This window comes from Equus quagga, chromosome 3, assembly GCF_021613505.1.
Source record: "Equus quagga isolate Etosha38 chromosome 3, UCLA_HA_Equagga_1.0, whole genome shotgun sequence".
Classification (NCBI taxonomy): domain Eukaryota; kingdom Metazoa; phylum Chordata; class Mammalia; order Perissodactyla; family Equidae; genus Equus; species Equus quagga.
In genome coordinates, this window is record NC_060269.1 from 63,062,886 (window position 1) to 63,077,757 (window position 14,872).

The following is a 14,872-nucleotide window of genomic DNA, read 5'->3' on the forward strand; positions in this document are numbered from 1 at the left end:
ATTTGTTTATGGATTATTTACACGTGCTTACACGTGATTACGGCAGTGATAATTTAAAGTTAAATTCTACAGAAAATGGCAACCACTAGTCTACTTGAGTGGAACCCTCACTAGCGAGGAAGAATATAGCAGGCTGCTGTAGTGATCAGAGAATCATAGGGGCATGAGGCTTTGGATTAAATCTGAGGCAGTAAGAATGGAAAGGTAAGTTAAAGAAAACATTGGCACATCTTTAATTCAACAAACATTTGAATGCCCACTGTCTCAGGGAACGAAAAATAAAAGTTAGAGATTTCATGCCTGGATGACATTGAGAATGGTGATAATGACATTAGTCAGTTGACGAGGAGGAGTTGACAGGGCGGTCATGGTTTTCAGAAGGAGGTAGAGAGTGTGATGAATAGGAATTTGAGAGAACATTGGATGATGGAAATACAGAGCTGGTACTTGGGTGTGAAGGCAAGCCTGGAGACAAATTGGAGAGTCATCAGACTTTTTAAAGTATATAAATAAAGGGCTGAAGGTGAGAGACTAAGCTCTGGGAAACATTTACCAATAAACAGTAGAAGAAAGAAAAATGGTCTTGAATAAGAATATTTGGAGAGTTACAGGAGAATTGAGCCAAAAAAAAGTACAGCATCCCGTGGAAGAGGAAGAGAACTAGCCTTTACTGAGCACAAGATCTCTGTATTAATTTTTTTTAATTGATCTGATATTTAGCAAGCATGCTGAATTCTCATATTAATTCCAATATTTATTGATAATAATATTATCTGCAAAGAAGTAACAATTTTGTCATTTCTCTTCCAATCCTTATATCCTTTATTTCTTTTTCCCACCTTATAACTAAGCTCTGTAGCCCCATGTTAAACAGAAGTGATATCCTTGTCTTGTACCAGATTTTAAAGGGAATGCTTTTGTAGTTTCTTCGTTAAATATCATGCTTACAATTTGTTTTTATTTATCAAGTTAAGGAGTTTCTCCTCTATTTCTAATTTTCTGATTTTTAAAGATTAGATATAGATGTTGTACCTTATCAAATTCTTTTTATGAGTCTGTGAGATAATCGTGTGATTGCTTTCTTTATACCATTAATGTAGTGAATTGTAATGTTAGCTTTTCTCACATTTAACCATCCTTGCATTCCTGGGATAGATCTTATTTGATCACAATTTATTCTTTTTAAAATACCCTCCTGGAATCAGTTGGTCAGTATTTTATTGAATTTTATAATCTGTATTCATAAGTGAAAAATAGAGTTATACCTTATCTTCTTGTACTGTCTTCATTTGTTTGGAATCCAGGTACATTAGTCTCATAAGATGATTTGGGCATCTTATGCCTTATGCCTATTTCCCTAATGCCAGAAATATACAAGATAGGGATTGTTTTTTTTTAAAAGTTAAATTCCCCATAAAACTGTCTTGGCCTGGGATTACCATTTTAATTTTTTTTCATGGTTGTTGAACTATATTTTCTGGGTCGAAATTGTGCCAATTTTGGCAGAAATTTGTCCATTTTGCCTAGTTTTTCAAAGTCATACACATGGAATTATTTATATTACCCTTTCATTTGTTTAAACTTTTTTGCTTAATTGTATTTTAATTCTAAATTTTATTCCTTTTTATCACCTCTCTTTTTTTCTTGATCCGACTCACCAGAGGTTTGTCTACATTGCTGATTTTCTTCAGAGAAAAAGATTTTCCTTTCAGTGGTTTTTGTTGTATTTCCATTCTCTGTTCTGCCCTTTATTATTTCCTTCCTTGGGTTTACTCTTTTGTGTTTGTTTTAATGCTTACCTCATTTATTTTAGTCTTTCTTTGCATTTCAATAGGTATATTTAAAGCTATTAGTTTCTCTCTTATGTTATTTAACTGTTAAATTTTTGATAGGAAGTGCTTTTTCATTTATCTTGAAGTATATCATAATTGCCTTCGTAATATTCCTGATTTATCTAACCAAAGGTTATTTTCTAGTACTTTTGTTTGTTTCTAGTACATCCAGTATGGTTAGATTTAGGGTTAGATAAGACTTTGGTCACATCCTACTTATGTTTCAGGATTCTAATTTTTTTTGCATTTTGATAAGAGAAGACTGATTCATTGAAATTTGTTTAGGCTTACTTTGAGACACAAGTCTCTTTTTGTAAATGTTCTATGTGTGCTGGAAAAGACTGTATTCACTTTTGAATGAAAATTTTTCTATTTTTTATTATTCATTTGAGTTTATTGTGTTATTCAAGTTTTCATATCTTTGCTTAGTTGCCAGTTTCTGAAAAGGGTATGTTATTTGTTGTTTTATCTATTTCTGCCTATAGTTTCACCAGTTATTGCTTTTTATATTTTTAAGCTGTATGCTCACTGGTAAATGTGTTCATGATCATTGTGTTTTGTTGATCAGTTATTCCTTTTATTAGGATGTTGTTTGCTTTTTGCCCCTGTCAAAACTGCATTAGAAGCCAGACTTTTCCCCCTCCATATTTGCCTGCTGTTCTCTTCCATCTGTTTCTTTTCACTCTCTCTGTGTCCTTTTCTGGTGAATCCCTGTAGACAACATAGTAAAGGACTGTTTCTTTTTTAATCTAAAGAGTCTGTTTTGATTGGTGAGCCTATTTATGTTTTCTTGCAATTACTGTTGTATTTGGGGCTTATTTTGCCATCTTATTTCATGTTTTTTAGTTTACTTCATTCTTTTCCCCATCCTTTCTTGCCTTCTTTTAGAAAGCTAAATTTCTTTCTGCAAGTTTGAACATATATATTGTATTTTTATTCCTCTGGTTTGTCCCTTTGTTTATTTTTCCTGTGAGTATCTTAACCTTATTAATATCTATATCTTTCCCTCCAGAGCCACACCTTCCTCTTGTCTCTCCCATCTTTTTCCTCTTCCTTCCTCCCACTTTCCTCCCTGCTCACCTTGTTGATACTGTCTAGAATTTGTTCTGGGTTATTTAGAATATACGTAGGGTAGTGAATATATTGCTTATTTAGATAACAGTGAGCTTTATTGAGTTCCCCCCCCCCCCCCACCATCCTATATATCTCATAATCCTCCTAGATTTACTGTTCTTCCAGGAGTACTTGAGAAATTTTCACCAAGAGGGTCTTCAAATGGTAAACCTTATGAGGCCTTGAATTACTAAGAATATCTTTAATTTCTCCTCACATTTAAATGATAGTTTGGATAGATATAAAATTAAAGGAAAAGAGCTCTGAACCATAAAGCTTTGAAAATGTTACTTTGTTTTCCACTTCTACCCTTGTTGCAGTTAAGAACTGCGAAGCCCCGTCAGATTTGTGTTCCTTTATGGAATCTGCTTTTAGAATTTTAACTTTATCTTCAGTGTTCTTAAATTTTACTGTGATGTGTCTTAAATGTGTAGTTTTTCATAATACTCTGTAAGATCTTTCAATTTCCTTTAACACAGAAAAATTCTTAATCATTTTTTAAATTATTTATTCCTTCTGATTGATTTTTTTTTCTCCTTATGGAACTTTTAGTATATAGATGTTGACACTTCTATGTTTTCTATATCTGTTTTCTTTTATATTTCCGATCTCCTTCTTGAAGCCTCCTGAAAAAATTCCTCAGCTTGATCTTCCAGCTCATGAATTCATTGTTTGGCTATATCCGTACTGCTCTTCAACCTATGTATTGAATTCTTTATTTCAATGACTATATTTTCGGACACAGTATTTCCAAATATTTCTCTGCATAATCACTTTTGTTTTACTTACTTATTTTTATTTTATTTGTATGTGGACTTTTAAAAATGCATATTCTACTACTCGATCTGGTTTATTAATTCTCCATGTGGGACAGGATTTTACTTAACTATGTTTAATCGATGTTGCATACCTCAGTGGTCTTGGTTTATTTCCCTGTCAGCTCTTACTACTTGACCCTCAGGGAAATCCTCTTGTACCTGTGCTCTAAACACTGTTTTTTTTCCCCCAGAATTTGTCTCCCTAATTTGTTACCACTTAGCCTTGTAGCATGAGGGAACAAGCAAGGGCTGTTAGGTCAGCCTGCAACTTCTGTGAGTGATCAGTCCACTGTTCTGGTATTTTCTTCCTCACAGTATGTTGGAGAAGGCCACAATCTGCCAACGACAGCCTAGAGGAGAGAAAAAAGGACAGAGTCCTTTTCCTAACCTCTACTCATCCTGCAGTGCCCAGGCCTCTATGGTTCTTGCTTGCCATTTTGTTCCCGTTCCGGGACTCATAGTTTCCCTGGGAATTTATTGTAGTTTTTCAGTTGCCCTTATTTCTAGGCTGTCCCTCAGTTTAGATTCTAGATGAGAGCCAGCAACTGTGTTCACTCTCTATCTTATCAAGAAACATAGTGAAGGTTTTGTTTTGTTTTAAAATAATATTAGTTCTCTATATTTCTGATTAAAACATTAATTTGTACTTATTGTAGTGATTTTGGAAAATACTAAAATCTCAGAGAAAAAAATAAAAATTTGTAATAATCCTAATATTAAGAGAGAACTATTTTCAGCCTGCTTTACTGCTCTTTCTGATTAACTATTTAATGAACTTGCCTTGGGTTATTAGTATTCCACCACATGATGTTTGATATCTGCTTAGCATTCGATCCTATGGATGTACAATGAACTATTTAGCTATTTCTCACTGTTAGACATTTAAACTATTTTAAGTTAAAAAAACTTTTTTTCGAAAAAAATGTCTACTCCAAACAGATGTGCAGTCTTCCCAAAAAGAGAGCATAAGACCCAGTTTAAAAACAATAACACTAATGAGCAAAACGAGCAATGACCATTGGATAGATCCCCAAAGTGCATTAGCAGCAACTAGTGAGCACTTTTGGTTATTGGGGCCAAAGGCTTTCTGGCCTTTGAAATCAAATTAATGCATTTGCTTGTGGGTTGTGAACCTATATTTAAACACCAATTTTTCTCTGATGGTAGTTTGAAAAGGCAACTTAATACTCATTATTTCAATAACTTCCTGGCAGTTCTACCTGACTTCAGAAGTGGGACTTGAGTTTTAGACGTGAAAATCACCAGCACAATAGAGCAAAAGCTATGTGTACCTGGACATGGGGAGCTACGGAATTTTTGGTTAGTTTTCAAAACTGATCTAGTACAGGACACTGATACTCATGCAAGGCTAAGATTTGAAGTATGGAAAATTGTAGTGTGTGGTAGATATTTTTTATTGTTGTTACTCTTAGTAGTGGGTTTGGGTTTGGTTTGCTTATTGTTTTGATTTTTTCCCATCCTTCTCCTGACCACAAAAAGGACCTAGAAAGGGGTCTGTCCCCCACATCAGCCCTCATGGCCTTGAAGATTCTCCTACACCCTTGGTCTCTGGCCTGGAGCAAATTTGGAAGACCAAGCTCAGCCAGTAAACAAGCTATTTCCTTCCCCTTTAACCTTTGGCCTTGAGGGTAAGATAAGTGGTCTTCTGGTTTGCAAGGCTGGTGGTGGTTATGAGGGAGAATGAGAGGAGAGAGGTTTTGAAAGCAAGGGCTCCATATGGGAGCGTCTGCCTTAGAGCAGTGCTTCTTAACATTTTGTGGGTCATGGACCCAAAAGCCTGATGGCGAGAATCTAATGAGAACTGTTAAAAAATGTCTGCACAGCTACACAGGATTTTGCACTGATGCTCTGGAGACTGAGTTTAAAGAGTCCTCAGAAGCCCACTGTTAATTATCAGGTTAAGAATCTCTCACTTAGAACTTTGGGAAGAATTTTTTTTTAAGAAATAAAATTAATTTTTTAAAATTAATTGAAAATTTCTATCCAGTCAATTCCCTGAAACTTATGATGTTCACAATGGGAATTCTTTCTTGCCAAAGAGATTGGTAGCTGGCCTGAGAGAAGGTCTCCTTTTGGCACACACTTCCAGTGTTTTCTCTGCTTCCCCATACTGATCCTTCTCCCTTTCGAGTTCGGGGGGCCTCCTATTGGTTTCTTTTCTGGAGGTCTTAAAGACTTTGGCAGTAATAAGTGTAGAGTCCTCTCTTAAATCTAAAGAAAACATCTCAAATTTGGATTCCTTGAATCAGATTTTTAGAGCTAAGGCATTTCTTAGGCAGGTTTGTTTTGCTCTGTTTTGTTTTCAACATTTTTCTCTTCCCTCTAAATTCCCCAGATGTTTTGTTGTTTATGCAGTGCTTTGATCTGAATGCTCTACGGTAAAAGGTTTTTTTAATGTATTTTATTTTATTGTAATAAATCTGTGACTTGCTCAAATCTGCATGTAGATGTGCATGTCATCATTTTTCAGCCACTCTTTAGTCTTCTGATGTAAAATTAGTTTCCTTCAAGAAATCCCTGGGAAATGGCTATAGGCTGCTGCTTCTCCCTCCAGGCCTGGCCTCGTGGGATCTTACAGTCGGGTCAGTCTTTGGGAATTTTCTGGGAGTGTCTGTCTTTCTCTCCTGAAGAACTGGGGGATTAAAGCCACCTGCTCACCTTCATACACAAGGCAGAGCTGGATATGTGGAGTCAACAGAAAGACATTTTCTTGCATCCACAAAACTCAGGCTTCGATACATCAGGTTGAGGATTCCTTTGCTCCCCTGGTCACCTAGCTCCTATGGAACACCTGCGTTTCAGTGCTCCCCTCTCTTCTTCTGTGAGGCATCAGAGCCCAGTACGTCACAACCAGGCCTGGGCCGAGTGCTGACCCTTTCACTCAAGAAGGGGCAGCATGAAAATTATCACTTCACTTCTCTGGGCCTCAGTTCATCTGTGGAGACCAGGTGACTGATGTTCCCCAGCATCATATCTCTGTACAGCTTTCCCTGGGATATGTCCAGGAGGGCCCACTCTTCCTGGGTAAAGGACACAGACACGTCCCCAAAACGTTACTTAAGAGAAATGTCCAGGACAAGCCATAGCACACGGCTCCCTCCTCAGGGCCACAGACAGGAAACCTTTTCCTCCCCATGGATGCAGCCACAAGGTATCCCAAAGCCACAGCAGCACCTCCTCAGCTTGGTCCTGAGGAAATGAAGCTGTTGCCCTCATTTTGGACGTGGTGCCAACCAGTTGAGATTAAACCTAACATATTTGGGGGTGGGGACAGCAGGGAAGCTGAGCTGCGAGTGGTTCGTGATCGGTTTGTAGAATTGGGCTCAGTAAGCAGATCCCATGAAGCAAGGAGGGAAGAGACTGGACAACTGGCTGGACTCCTGTCTGTTTCTCTCCACACTTGCTGTTTTGCTTCTTATCTGGCAGCACAGCTTCTCTCTGCAGAGTATTTCCTTCTCCCAAAAATAACATACACTACTTACATGCATTCATGTATTTGTTTATTCATTCCTTCCCTCACTGAGTCAGTGGTATTTCCTAAATCCCTACTTTCGACAGTGGAATGTCCTAGGCTGTAAGGGGAACATGGATGAGTAGGTACTACATTTACAGAAGTTATAGTGATGGAGGAAGATGGGTACATACAGGACTTTGTTCCTGCAAGTGATCAATTCTGTCAGATCAGAAATCCACTGTGAAGTGCTGTGGGACTCAGAACAAGGATCACAGACTTCCCACTGGGGCTTAGGGGAGCTCATGGAAGAGTGGGCTCTGACTGTCTCATCGCCTGACTACTGTGTTCTCTTTCTCTTAGCAGTGATGAGATTTCTCCTATTCACCTTGTTCAACTCAATTGTACAGCTGGCTTTTTGCCTCTTTCACCTCACGGATCTGGTTTCACATCTCTAGTTCAACAGTGATCAGTTTCTGGCCAAACTTTTACTTTTTCTATTCTCCACAGCATCTCACAGCTGCAGTTGACACTGTTCATCAGTCTCTTGTTGAAATTCCTTTTAGTCTCGGCTTCTGGAACAAGCTTGTTGTTGTTGTTGTTGTTGTTTTCCTCTTCTTGTTCTACTTGATCTTTTGCCGTATTATAGGGCGGGAGTGCTGTCAGTTGTCTCTCCCGAGCTCCTCGTTCTCACAGGTAGGGAAGCTCTTCACTGCATTATGTCCTGCTCTTTTGTTTGCTCCTCTCCCCGTTGAATTTATGGTGTTTCTCCAGCCTCAGTCCTAGGCCCACTCCTCGTTCCTCACTCTAAATAAGCTGACATTCCTATTAACTCCTTAGATGAAGACACCTAGAAAATCTCCATATACTTCATAGTCCACTGTTTATCTTTTACTCTCAGAATAAATCTGTCTTGCTACTCCCAAAATGCTTGCAGCTTGCCAACACTGAACTTATTACTGCGCCTTTATTCTTTTAAATCATTGCAGATTCAGATTTGGGAGCCATTTAAAGTCTTGCTTTCTTCATTATCCTGTGTATCCACTCCATTCCCAAATCTCTATTAATTGTTTTCTATGAAGTTGCGTAGATCTGCTTCTTCCGTCTCCTCAACTGCCATGAAATTTTTTTTCTCCTTATGTCTGGGCTGTTACAGAGGCCTTCAAAGTGTTCCTTCCGTGTTTGGCCTCACCCCCTCCTTCAGCTGTCATCTGTAATCATTGTTCCCAAATGTCATTTTCCTGCTTCAGGGTCTTGGCTCTTCATTGCTCACCCTCTCAGTCTTCATGATTCTGGTTTTTTGCCCCTTTACCAGTGATACTTTCTCTCTTTTTACTAATCTCTGTTGTCAGCTCCGAAGTAGACTTTGCTTCCTAGCGAGTAAATTCATTTGGCGTCTACAGGTCACCTTCTCCTGCCCTTTGCCCTCCCCAGCCTTCCTCCCACAGTTGACATCTTATTCTCACCTTCCTGACTTCTAGGGCGTTATTTTCCATCATGGAATGCTCTCACATTTCCTACCAGAACATGTTCTTGTCATGTTTTCATTTATTCAGCAAATCTTTATTTAGTACTTGCTGTGTGCCAAGCATTCTACTAGGAATTAGGATACAAAATCCTGCCCTCAGGGAGCTTCCTAGTCTGTGGGAAACACAGATGAGTAAAGGGATGATTAGGATTCCATGGGATTAGTGCTGGGATGGAAAGTATGGGAGGCCATGGGGGCACATGTACGAGGAACATCTTGGTGTGGGGGAGGGAAGCAGTGTCACAGAGGCATTCCAAAGGTGGTGACCTGGGTTTGTCTTAAATTGAGTCTTAAGTTTCTTAGTGAAAGAAAGAAAACTAGAACCAAAACTTAATCTGCCAAAAAACCATGCGCAAGTAACCTCACCTGGCCTGGTGCAGCTCTGAAGTCTGCGTTCCACTGGGCATATACATAAACTCAGCGCAAACTCTTGAAATTTGTGTTGTTCTCTATGGCTTCTTCAATAATCCCCTTTTTTGATTATACATACTTGTTTTCAATTAGATTGTAAGCTTCTGGGGCCTAGAGACTGGCTCTCCTTTTTCTCATGCTGTGTGCAAAATGTCCAATGAAAATCAACCAGCAATGTGACCAACAAAATGGCCACAGCATCCTTGGGCTTAAGGTTTTTCCAAATTCTATTCCACAAGCTTGATTGTGACTGTCAGTTTTGTAAGGTATTTTTATTTGATTCTTGGACACAATGGAATTTTCTGTTTTTGTGTGTTCAAGCAAAATGTTCCCACTTGAAGCACTCAGTGAGTGGCCATTGACGCCAGTAATATATACATTTGCCCTTTGGTGGTGAAATGGAGATGTTGGTGGTGTCAGCTTGGTTTGGAGAGTGTCACTAAAAGCCTTTTAAGCCTGCTTCTTTACAGTAACCCTGGGAATGAACAAGAAATGTCTCCGAGTTATAGGGCTAAAATTACAAACATCTAGTCTGACCTGATCATGAAGTATCTCGTAACTTCCAACTCGGTGGTATCATATTGTAGTGCTGCCTTTGTTATTTATTAAGGGCATTTAATTTTCAAGAGAAGGCAATGGTAATTGCTGAGGTTCAGAGATAATATTGTTTTCAGGGCCAGTGTTTGCTCCCTATTATATATTATCATTTAGCTCAGTAGTTCTTAACCTTTTGGGGGTCGTGGCCCCATAGGACAACCCGATTAAATCTATGAACAATGTGCATAGGCACACAGAATTGTATATACCATTTCAGGGGGTTCCTAGGCCCTCTGAATTCTCCCATTTCCCATCAACCCTGTGAATCATTAGTGGCTTGTTATAATAATATCCTAATAACATTGTTGTCATTTTAAGCTAAATATGCTACCCAACAAAGCTTCATCCCTTTTGTCACTGTTCCGGTTTCGTTCTGTTTCGTGCATACACACAGTGAACATTCCCAGGCTCATTACACATCTGCCACCGTAAACCACTACACTTCACTGCCCCTTCCTTCTTCTTGTGGAAACAAAAAATATGTATATATTTGATGGAGAAGTGCAAATAGATAGATGGGTTCTGCCCAAGCAGAGGGAAAGCTCTTATATGCATTGGTGTGTGTCTGCAAATAGGAATTAGAAGCTATTCAATGTAATTTTCACAACTGTACTTTTTCTGTATCCACAGTAAAGGCATGTTTTTCAGGTTATAAAGCAGCTTATATAACCACAATCATGTTATGTAAAAAGTAACAAATCCCATATATCCATGCTTGTATAAAATGCTAAAGGAAAATACATCAAAAAGCACATATACTCAGAGATAACAATACAGACAGTGGGTCTTTACTGTGCTCCTATTTGGAATTTTATTTCTTTATTGGGAAATCTGGGTGGAACAGAGAAAGGAGGGATAAGGCTTCTCCGTAAATCATGTTTTTTGCTTTTTTCTTCTAATGTCCCAGTAAGTATATCAAATGAAACGGAGGAAAAGGTGTGTTACAAAATGAAAACATTTGTGAGTTCTCCAGCATCTCAATCCATGGCCCTTCATTTTTGTTTCCAGTTTGAATCTCAATTTATTTAGAAATGGTAGCATTTTTTTGAAATGCTCTGACAACAATCAAAATTAAATTCAAATTTTTCTGGGTAAAAATAAAAACACAACATGCTAAGGATCATGTAATAGTGCACCATAGGACTTCATAGTTCACAAGAAGATCGTGTGTGTTTGCTCATGAGACTCATAGAAATCCTCAAAGAAATATGCCCATTTACAAGAAACCTAACTTGGAGCCTTGGCTGGGGTCACATGGCTAGTCCTGGAATTGGAGGAGGCTTTGTGTCTCTGTTGCCTAAGCCAGTGTTCTGCCTGGCTCCTCTGCCACTGAGCCTTAGGGGAAATCACCTTGACTCTGCGAGTCCCAACTTCTGTATTTTCACATTTATTTCATAGACTTTGCAGAGTTGTTTTGAGAATCAAATTTTGCTGTGCAGTGGTTCTCAAGTCGTCATCCCCACGCCAACATGAAGAGCATCTCCTGGGAGCTTGTTAGAAATGCACACTCTCAGGCCTACCTTAGACTTGAATCAGAAACTCTGGGGGTGGGCCCAGCAATCCATGTTTTAGCAAACCTTCCAGGTGATTCTGATGCACCCTGAAGATTGAGAACTACCAATGATGTGAGGTAGCATTCTGAAAGGAGCAAAGCATTATAGAAATATGCTTTTTTTCATTGAAGTAAAATTTATATATAGTGAAACTCAAAAATCTTAAATGCATAATTCTATGAATTTTGAGATCATGTGCTCACCACCCCATTCAAGACAGAACTTTTTCATCACTGCATAAAGTACCCTCGTGCCTCTGCCCGTCACTCCCCATTCCTCTTGGGCAACACTGTTCACTGACAGACTTTTCATTAGAGGAGGTAAGAGGACTTGATGATGAGTAGGAGATAGAAAGAGTGATGTCTCTATTCTCTTTCTCCTTTACTACTTGTAGGTGACATTCCTTTTTAAATTACTAAGCATAACTCTCTATGCTTTTTTAGCCCATGGACCAAGCTTCTCTCAAAAACAGCGATGTTCTCGTTCTGACAGGCCTTACCCAGATTCCCACTGCAAACCCAGATGGCATGGTGGGAGAGTTCTGCAGCAACCTGGGTATGTATGCAGCTCACATCTTAACTTGGATGATATGTTTTAAATTTATTTTTTGATACCTTGCGTCTGTGGTATTTTTCCCCCTTCCCTTCACATTCAGAGCCTCTGATGCCTCCTTTTTAAGGCCTTTTCCCCCATTTACTCCTACACTTTCTGTTCATCCTTCAAAACCTACTCTGGTCAACAAAAGCAATTCTTAAGCAACTTAAATCTGAAGGTGCAGTAAGAATTGTTGTTATGACGGTAAATTTGAATTTTTACCACTTTATACAACAAATACTCAATATTCTCTCACTTGATTTATACAGAAAATTCTTGTTTAATCTCCTTGCCTTTAGGTGAGATTTGGTGGCCGAGCAAGGGTACTTAGAGGGTGGCAGTTGTCAAAGAAGGTTAGAATCACATCTTTGCTTTGCAAATAATAGCACAGAAAAGACTGTATACTTTGAATTCACAACAGTGATACCCTGAAGAGCTGTATTTTTCCCCCAGTAATAATTGGTTGATGTTATTTTTTTCTTCTTTTGAGGGAAGACTAAATTCAGAGACTTGTGGGGTGTTTCCTACCTGGAAGAAATTTATTTTTCTTTGGATGTAATTGTCAATAAAAATCTAAAAATCCTGCCTTTCTTTTAGAATCGTGTAGGTTGGTTACTGTCTTAGTTTGGGCCGCTATAACAAAATACCATAAACTGGGTGGCTTAAACGACAGACATTTATTCTCACAGTTCAGGAGGCTGACAAGTCTGAGATGAGCTTGTCCAGGTGAGGACCCTCTTCCTGGCTTAGAAATGGCCGCCTTCTTGTTGTATCCTCACACAGCGGAGAGAAGCAGCTCTGCTGTCTCTTCCCCTTCTTCTGAGGGCGCTAATCCCGTCATGGGGCTCCACCTTCATCTAAACCTAACTACCTCCCAAAGGCCCCATCTCCTGATACCATCACATAGGGAGTTAGGGCTTCAACATGTAAATTTGGGGGGGAACGCAAACATTCAGTTGAGAACGGTTACCAAACAGGAGTTAGTGAGCTCAGACCCTGCACCCCTGGCAAGCGTAAGTGACATTACCTCTGCTCTGGGGAAGAGAAACAGTCGTCGTCTTACGTTTACACAGAAAGCACTCTCCTTTGAAATTTCACTTGGCCATGCCAATAGTCATCAGCTTTTTTTGTTCTTTGCTGTTATTAAGCCCAAGGTAATTTATTCTTACCCTGGAAAAATTATTGGACTAGTCTCAAATAGAATCTTTTGTTTGTATGTTTGTTTATAATCTAGAATCTTAGACTCAAAGGACTTTAGGTCTGAAAGGGACCTCACATCTAAGCCACTGTTTCTCAAACTGAGGTCCACTAACTACTTGCCTCAAGATCAGCGAGGCCACTTATTAAAAGTGGAAATTTGAGGGCCTTACCACAGACCTAGTAAGTCAGACTCTGGAGAGGGGAGAGGCCCAGAAGCAAAGCTGTGTTTTCAGCACGCTCCCTGGCAATTTTCACTCAAACTAAAGCTTGAAACCCACTCATGTAGTTCATTCCTCTCATATAACCAGTAAAGCAGCTGAGGCCAGCCAGGTTGCAGAGGCTTACCTGAGGTCCGGTAGCTTGTGGCGAAGGCAGGACTAGCGCCAGACCTCGTGAGCCCTCACCACTGGTTTTGTCTTTTTCCACAGTACTGCGCTCTGGTGATAGTGAGTCAGCCGGTACTCGAAGTATGATACCAAGCAGTGGGCTCCCTCTGCCTGCCGAGATCTGAGCCAGTTAATCACAAGTTAGAGGTCAAGAAAGGAAGTTTAATTAGATTAGCCAGCAAAGTGGAAGACGGGTGACTAATGTCTCAAAAACCCATCTTCAAGGATTGCAGAATCTTGGGGCAGTTGTATGGGGAAAACGGGCAGTAAGGAGGGGGTTTTCTTCAGCGTGACAGACTCCAGGGTCTTTTATTGTTCCATTCTTCTATCCGCTGTGATGGATACCTTGTAGGTGTGTTTCCTGCCTATGGTCAGTCTGTTCTGGAGAGAAACTCATAGAACAAAGTTTTAAATTATCAAGCTATCGGGGAGTACATACGTAAGTATGAAACCTTAAATTAGGAGAGCATCTGAATTTTTCAGAGTATGTGCAGAGCAGTCAGTAGTCACACAGAGGAGGGGCTGAAGCATAACAAGATGGCCTCACTTATGCTCACTTACAGTACAGCATCTAGGTGAACCTGGATGTCAGAGTTTGGAACAGAGGAGGATAAAAGGCATTAGAGATTTCAAGTTGTGTACCCAAAAGCTGCTTGTTTCAGTTTGTTTCAAAAACCATACAAAAAATAAACTTGAGGGGGCACTTAGATTTTTTTTTATAAGCCAGTTATAACTTCTAATATGACTAAACTTATATTTGTAATTCGTTTGATAATTTATTTTGAGTATTTAAAATATGGAGGATTTTCTTACAGACAAAACTTTAATGAAAGAAAATGCCGCTAAACTGAGTCAAATGGAAAAACTTGGCCAGGCCTGGCCCCGTGGCTGAGTGGTTAAGTTCTAGTGTTCCACTTAGGTGGCCCAGGGTTTCACTGGTTTGGATCCTGGGCACAGACATGGCACCACTCATCAAGCCATGCTGAGGTGGCGTCCCACATAGCACAACCAGAAGGACCTACAACTAGAATATACAACTATCTACTGCAGGGCTTTGGAGAGAAGAGGAAGAGAAAATAAAAAGAAAGATTGGCAACAAATGTTAGCTCAGATGCCGATCTTAAAAAAACTTGGCCTGTTTCCTTATAGGTCATTCAGCAATGGTCAGAGACTTCACAGAGACAGATCCAGCAAAGTTTTGAGCAGGAACTAAAAGGAGAAGGAGCTTAGAGGGTCTGTCCTGACCCTGGCTGCCATTGGTAACCTTTGAAACCCACACCCTTAATGGCACACCCTATTCCCAGGAACTGAGACATCAATTAAAAACTCAGCCGATTGTCAGCCTCTGGATTCTCCCACTCTGATGCT

General features: G+C 39.5%; 1 protein-coding gene across 2 annotated transcripts in view; it reads left to right on the forward strand.

The window, feature by feature from the left end:
• INTS9 (integrator complex subunit 9) overlaps positions 1–14,872 on the forward strand; it is a 105,328-nt gene that overhangs the window by 69,260 nt on the left and 21,196 nt on the right. For both annotated transcript variants that reach the window (XM_046657227.1, XM_046657229.1), the window contains one exon: positions 11,768–11,879. In XM_046657227.1, coding sequence (XP_046513183.1) covers positions 11,768–11,879 — 112 coding nt within the window. The remainder of the gene's footprint in view (positions 1–11,767; positions 11,880–14,872) is intronic.